We start from the raw sequence: 7,285 nt of genomic DNA on the forward strand, positions 1-7,285 counted from the left end.
CTGAACCAATTTGGGAGGCTATCTAAGATTGCAACCTTGGTTTTAGTGCTACCCCATTGTAATGCGGATGCAGAGGGTATTTTCCATGGTTGGCTTGAACAACCCGAAACATGGGTGGGACATTGTCATCCATTATGACCCTGAAAATGGCTGTCATTGAGCCAAACTGCTTCAAATGGGAACAAACACGAAAGACGATAGAAGAGTCCAAAAAGGCATCACACACCTACAATGAACAAGTCTTTGTCTCTAATAAATACTTTGTAATTGGTTGAATTGTCAGTGTCAAAATCTTGTCTGCGAGTCTGAGCAATTAAAACAATTATGGGCGGGAGGCGGCTGGTCTGTGGGCATACGGCAGGGGCGGGATATGTCACTCTTGCCTGTCTTCAAAACTTGAGCCCTGGTTATACATTTATAATTACTATGCTTGACTGACAGTCAGCTCAGCTAAAGGCTAGCCACAATCACTTATACTGCCATACTTGCCAACGCAGTTTGTACTAGCCCAGTGTTGACTAAACGTAAGTTTTGATGTTGCCATCAAATCAATGTATGAAATATCTGTTTTGCATAAGACGTCTGCAGGCAGATGTGCAGCTGCAGGGATGGGCTGAAGCAGCTAGTAGCTACAGCTAATGCACATGGACTGGGCGTGTTCCTATCAGCTCCCCCGGTGACATGACACAATGCAAGAAAAAGGAGGCTTCAAAACTGCTACCCAGAAACAAATAGGTCACATTGTTTTAAGGTTTTTTTAACAGTTTATGGTTACATCCCAGTTGAAAGCTAAATGCACATTTTGCCTATTTTTGACAAAAGTAGGACCTTTTTTTATTAATGGTTTATCAAAAAGAAACAGCATCTAACATTGTGTTTCAAAATATTAAAAGAGACGGACACATGTGGACATTTTCAAACAAATTTATTTCACTCAGTGCCAATCAGACAAGTGAAAACTGGACTGGCTGCTCTGATGACCATTAATGAAAATGAACAGAAAGCTATTGCATAAGAAAAAGACCACAAGCGCCTTTGTTTTAGCTACCTCTACGTGAAAACAGAGATAGGAGTCAGTTTAACATTTAGTGTGACAGCCTTATTCTTCCTACAAAAGGGAACTAAGGAGTTAGACCTTGAGAAGTACCACAATGGAGCAGAAAACCAACTAAAAGACGGCGCAGAGTAGGACTGCTATACTTGGGTTACTGTTTGGATGGAGTTGGGACAAGTGCGGATGAGATGATGACATATCAGCCTTAGGCCACTTCCTCCTCGCCTTCCTCCTCAAACTCTCCCTCCTCGGCTGTGGCGTCCTGGTACTGCTGGTACTCGGACACCAAGTCGTTCATGTTGCTCTCTGCCTCAGTGAACTCCATCTCATCCATTCCCTCCCCGGTGTACCAGTGGAGGAAGGCCTTGCGGCGGAACATGGCGGTGAACTGCTCAGAGATACGCTTGAAGAGCTCCTGAATAGCTGTGCTGTTGCCGATGAACGTGGCGGCCATCTTGAGCCCACGGGGCGGGATGTCGCAGACGGCCGTCTTCACATTGTTGGGGATCCATTCGACGAAGTAACTGCTGTTCTTGTTCTGCACGTTCAGCATCTGCTCATCCACCTCCTTCATGGACATGCGGCCGCGGAACACAGCGGCCACGGTCAGGTAGCGGCCGTGGCGCGGGTCGCAGGCTGCCATCATGTTCTTGGCATCGAACATCTGCTGAGTGAGTTCGGGCACAGACAGAGCCCTGTACTGCTGGCTGCCTCTGCTGGTGAGCGGGGCGAAGCCGGGCATGAAGAAGTGCAGGCGAGGGAAGGGGACCATGTTGACGGCCAGCTTCCGGAGGTCAGCGTTAAGCTGGCCGGGGAAGCGCAGGCAAGTCGTCACCCCGCTCATGGTGGCAGAGACCAGGTGGTTGAGGTCTCCATAAGTTGGTGTGGTGAGTTTGAGAGTGCGGAAGCAGATGTCATACAGGGCCTCGTTGTCGATGCAGTAGGTTTCATCTGTGTTCTCAACCAGCTGGTGGACGGAGAGAGTGGCGTTGTAGGGCTCCACAACTGTGTCTGACACCTGGAGATGGAGCATGTAGAATTCAGAGCACGGAAAAACCTTGAATAAAATAAACCCAAAAGCAACATGAAACGATCAGTGTACCTTAGGAGAGGGCACCACACTGAAGGTGTTCATGATACGATCGGGGTACTCCTCGCGGATTTTGCTGATAAGCAGAGTGCCCATTCCAGAGCCGGTACCACCACCCAGGGAGTGTGTGAGCTGGAAACCCTGAAGGCAGTCACAGCTTTCAGCTTCCTTCCTCACTACATCCATGACAGAGTCCACCAACTCAGCCCCCTCTGTGTAGTGGCCCTTTGCCCAGTTGTTACCCGCTCCGCTCTGGCCTGCAAAGAAAAGGCTTGTTACGATTAACTGTTTAACAGCTTGTTGTTATGCAGACAAAAGGGCTCTTTGAATATCGCTCTATGCACCCTCTCAGGGGTTAGGGGTGGGGGGGGTCAATTAAGCGATTAAAAAAAAAAAAAAAAAAAAAATGTATTCTCTTTTGGAACAAAACTATAATTCATTTCATCTTTAATTTTTTTTTTAAATCTTTTTATTCTTTAATTTTGATGTGCAATACCAAAGACGAAATTGTCTGGTCTGAAGATCTGTCCGAATGGGCCGGAGCGAACTGAATCCATGGTGCCTGGCTCCAGATCCACCAAGATGGCCCTGGGCACATACTTCCCACCTGGAACACAAATGCACCAATCCCAGTTACTAATCAGACAAACTGCATCAGCAACTATAATTGCCAAACATACCCCGATATAAAGCAATCTTTTACAACTCCATACCTGAAGCCTCATTGTAGTAGACGTTGATTCTGTCCAGCTGCAGATCGCTGTCACCGTGGTAGCTGCCTGTTGGGTCGATGCCATGCTCATCACTGATCACCTCCCAGAACTAAAACACAAGATGGATTACTTGTCATCCACAGCTGAAAAGAATTCATTTCACTACAGACATAAGTGGTAAATGTAAGATAAGATAAGATATCCTTTATTTTCTCCCTCAGTGGGAAAACTTATATTGTTGTCAGCAGTACACACATGTAGGGGAGGGGTAAAAAGACTGAAAAGTCAGAAATAAAAAATATATAAAAAATACAAAAAGATACGTATAAAATATGTATAAACACAGGATATGAACAGTATATACAGTTAAACAGTGCAGAAAAGCAGGTGGAGTGTTGTGAGGTAGATTGGCAGATATTGCACATCTTATGTTATTGCACATCTTATTGTCCACTGGCTTATTGTCCACTAAATGTGTGCAATTTCTAAGGAATATTAATTTAACAAGTATTAAAAAAATATTAGAAATAACGGTTATATCTTAAAACAAAAGAAATCTATATAATTTAAGAGAAAATGGCTGCTTCCCGACTCTCCTGCGTATTTTTCCTCTGAGCCACACCCTCCCTGTGACCTAAGCTCCAACATGAAGGAATGTCGTCGTTAGATTTATTAATCCCTCGTTGAACCGCTGCAATTTGATCATTCAAATCGAAAACATTGCCCGTTTAAGATGCGCAGCTTGGTTTGAGTATTTTCGGTCATTGAGACGACATTAAGATGACAACATCAGGGATGTCTCGGCTCGCCGCCGCCCATCCTTAAAGGCTGATTTTTGGTCCCGCGTTACACCAACGCAGAGCCTACGACGTACGCTGCGCGTCGCACGCGTACCCTACGCCGTAGGCTCTGCGTCGATATCCCTCATCCCTCATCCCTCATCCCTGCCGCCTCATGCTGCACTTTCCACTGCGTTGACCTATTTAGCATGTCCAAATAGGGTTTAATCTCGTACCAGCAGTGGCGGCTAACTCGTATTGAGTTACATAAAACCGACCGCTGTGAACATGTAAATTAAATGAATTAATCCGTACCTTTGCTCCAATCTGGTTCCCGCACTGGCCGGCCTGCAGATGCACGATCTCACGCATGTTTGCACTTGGAGGATAACAGTATGCTGCAAGTAGAAAAACCTAGTAAAGTGGAGACGAGGCTCAGGTCTGGTGCTGGTTCTGCTGGGTGCCGGCTCAGTGTGGATGGGGGAGGTGCTGCTGGCTGTCTGGGTGTCTGCAAAGCCTTTTATTCTTCTGCTTCTTCTTCTTCTTTTAAGGCTGATTTATGGTTCCGCGTTACACCGACGCAGAGCGTACGGCGTAGGTTACGCGGCGACGCACACCGTACGGGGTGCGTCGCCGCGTACCCTACGCCGTAAGCTCTGCGTCGATTTAGAGTGCATTACCGCCACCTACTGGTACGGCATCTAGAATAAACAGAATAAAGCTTGGATTCACACTACATTCGCTTAACAACTGTAAAAACCGATAATCTCCCCAACCGGTTTTGGTTGCTCTTAAATACCTGAATACAAGTGGGGTTTTTACACTGGGGTTTTTGGATGTTTTAATTTAAGCCCTGTGTGTCTGATCAGACTCGGCCCTCCGAGGCCGAGGCGTTCCTGTTACTGCAGCATTACGTCATCACCATGGCAACGGGAGGCATAACATGACAAGACAGGCTTTCATTTTTTCAATGCTGCTAAATCTGTTTATTTACTTAACATTAAATATATTATTTGGTACTTTGATTATCCTGAAGATTGTGCTCTTGAACACCTATTGGATTTTATCATTATTTACGCTAAATTCTTTATTCACAAACACAAATCTGCTGGTGCCACTCCTACATTTGCCCCTTTTCTACTTGAATTAAATTATCTCATTAAATCTCTTTATTTGATAAACAACCAAAAAAGCAATATATTTTTAATCAACTATGAAAGGTTTTTCTCTGTATCCTCTGACTAACCTTTTATTTATAACTGTCTTGACCTTTCCTTATTTTATTTTTATGCATCTGATTCTATTCCTCATACCTGTTTTATTCTCCTGTTTTATTTATTTATGTATTTATTTTATTCTTTATTTATTTACTTACTCATCCTTATTATTATTATTATTATTATTATTATTATTATTATTATTATTATAATCATGACTTCTTATTAATACTAGATATTTTTATAATTTACTCCATCATTGTCTGTGCTGTTCCACACCTTGTTGGTGTTTGTATAGCAAGATTTGCTAATAAAGTTAAAAAAAAAAAAACATGACAAGACAGGGCGGCTGGCAGAGAAAAGGCCTACAGACCTAAACACTGGTTGGTGTTGGGACGACATAGCTGGCATTAATTCTAATCACTGACATGAAGTAAATTGAAATAATGAATACAACTAAACTGACATCAGAATCAGAATCATGTTTATTTGGCCAAGTCAGGTCAAACTGACTCGGTTATTTTCACTCACTGTACAGTAAATAGGCAAATAACAGCTCTTATTAACATATATACAATTTTTAAAAAAGCAGTATGAGGTAGACATGGTTATTGAAAGGTGCATCTCCATCTCACACACACAGAACTGTCATATACAAATCAAACACCCGTAAAGCCAAACACCCATATGAAGATCAAAAGATAAAACAATTAAAATAAAGATAAAAATAGAAATAAAATGTAAAAAAATAAAATAAATAAAAAGTAAAGTGTCATAAAAAGAATTATATGAATAGAAAATGTGTCGTCTGTTGTTCCTGCACTTGAGCAGCCTCTCAGTGAGCCGGCTTCTCCGGCTGCTGATGACAGTGTGCAGACGGTGGCTGGCATTGTCCAAGATAGCCAGGAGTTTGTGCACTGTTCTCCTCTCTGCCACTGTCTCCAGAGGTTCCAGTTTTGTGCCAACCAACAAATATTAGGAGAAAGGGTCAAGCCCTTGTATTGTCTGCTTGGGGCAACAACATAGCTGCATGTGGATTGTGAGAGGGGATTGACAGCTCTAATCATAGCAGTTGCTTTGAGGAGGGTGAAGTAAATTACCCAGTTGTTGGAACAGGTTAAGTTCTGAGTACAGAAAACAGTGTTTTGTCTGCAAAGCTCAGTGAAAGAGGTGGGAGCATCTTAGTCAGGGAGAATACTGGAAGGTTCAATCGACAGCACACGGTATTTGAATACATAGAAAGACTGTAACCATTTTGTGAGCAAGACACATTTTCCAGGAAGACAAATTATGAGCATTATGAATATTGGCATTAAATTACTGTGCATGAATTAATTTGAAGGTTCAGACTTCCAAATATCAAATGTCAGTATGTAGTGGTTAATGTTCACAAAATTAAATCTGATTTTAACACGAAAGATATATCTTACACATTTAACTGGTGTATGGACCAGTTATTTAAGGTCAGATGACTGAGGTTTTGCAGCAAATGAGACAAAGTGTCAATAGATATTTTACACTGAGAATCTGTAATCCTGTTGTTCGTGTGGTTTAAGCTAAAGGCATCATAATTGTGAGCCATCACGTAAATTCAGACAGCAAACATGCATTCTGCACTTGACGGGCTAATCATGGTGTCTGTATCGACTTCGATCCCAAAAACATAGTCACTGATGGCTAAGTAGGTTTTATACTGTGACGCTTCTTCAATACACTCATAGGCACTCCCATATCCATGAAATAACATCAGACCACACGCCTAAGCAATCCCCTGAGGTGTAGGAAAATCTGAACACCTGTGCCACCATAGCAACCAAACAAAATACAAAGCATTCATTTTGGCTCTTGCATAACCCATCAAGTATGACTGCTCATATTAGATATTTTTGAATCCCTGCAGATCCAGGTTAAACACCAGAATCTGTTGGCAAACTCATGATTCGTGAATCTCAAACTCGAAGGAATTGAATCCCATCACTAGGGCTGCTACTCACAACAGCGATGTGAACAAGTTCCAATTGTTCACATGGGCTATTGTTTTATTTACCACATTTCATATATCCTACACATAAGATTACAACATAAACAAAAACCTACTACGGCCTTTGAGCATCTGCTGATTAAGGTTTAACATAATAGATGTACTGTGGTTTATACTGTGTTCTTTTATGCCAATAAAGTTTCTACAGTAAATGTCCTGCTGATTCAGACGTCCTAAGACACAACATGTACGACAATTCCAGTTTGACAAGTCAGGACCAATGTCTACAAACCTACCTGAATGCATTAACTCATCTGGGTCCAAAGACATAAAGCTCAGTGATACATTGGATGAAGAAGCAGCTTCCCTTCATTTGTTGCAACTGCTGTTTTGCACACTCCTTCAGCACTTTCAAATTTTCCGATGTAAACACAAACACAAAAAAGGAAAC

The 7,285-nt window shown here is 42.4% G+C and overlaps 1 protein-coding gene across 1 annotated transcript; it reads right to left on the bottom strand.

The window, feature by feature from the left end:
* Positions 1-908: 908 nt before the first annotated feature.
* LOC133441893 (tubulin beta-4B chain-like) lies at positions 909-4,155 on the bottom strand. Its single transcript, XM_061719642.1, has 5 exons — positions 3,952-4,155; positions 2,858-2,966; positions 2,641-2,751; positions 2,157-2,401; positions 909-2,072 (listed from the first exon to the last, which is right to left on the bottom strand). The coding sequence occupies exons 1-5, from the start codon at positions 4,006-4,008 to the stop codon at positions 1,260-1,262; spliced, it is 1,335 nt and encodes a 444-aa protein (XP_061575626.1). The 5' UTR covers positions 4,009-4,155; the 3' UTR covers positions 909-1,259.
* Positions 4,156-7,285: the final 3,130 nt, after the last annotated feature.

The sequence above is a fragment of the Cololabis saira genome, chromosome 1 (genome assembly GCF_033807715.1).
Source record: "Cololabis saira isolate AMF1-May2022 chromosome 1, fColSai1.1, whole genome shotgun sequence".
NCBI lineage: Eukaryota > Metazoa > Chordata > Actinopteri > Beloniformes > Belonidae > Cololabis > Cololabis saira.

Excerpts from the sequence above, each read along its gene's own strand:
- LOC133441893 (XM_061719642.1), bottom strand. The coding sequence starts at position 4,008 with ATGCGTGAGATCGTGCATCTGCAGGCCGGCCAGTGCGGGAACCAGATT. Across the intron at positions 2,752-2,857 it reads CTACTACAATGAGGCTTCAG|GTGGGAAGTATGTGCCCAGG; the intron begins GTATGGAGTTGT and ends TTTGTGTTCCAG. Across the intron at positions 2,402-2,640 it reads ACCAGACAATTTCGTCTTTG|GCCAGAGCGGAGCGGGTAAC; the intron begins GTATTGCACATC and ends TTTTCTTTGCAG.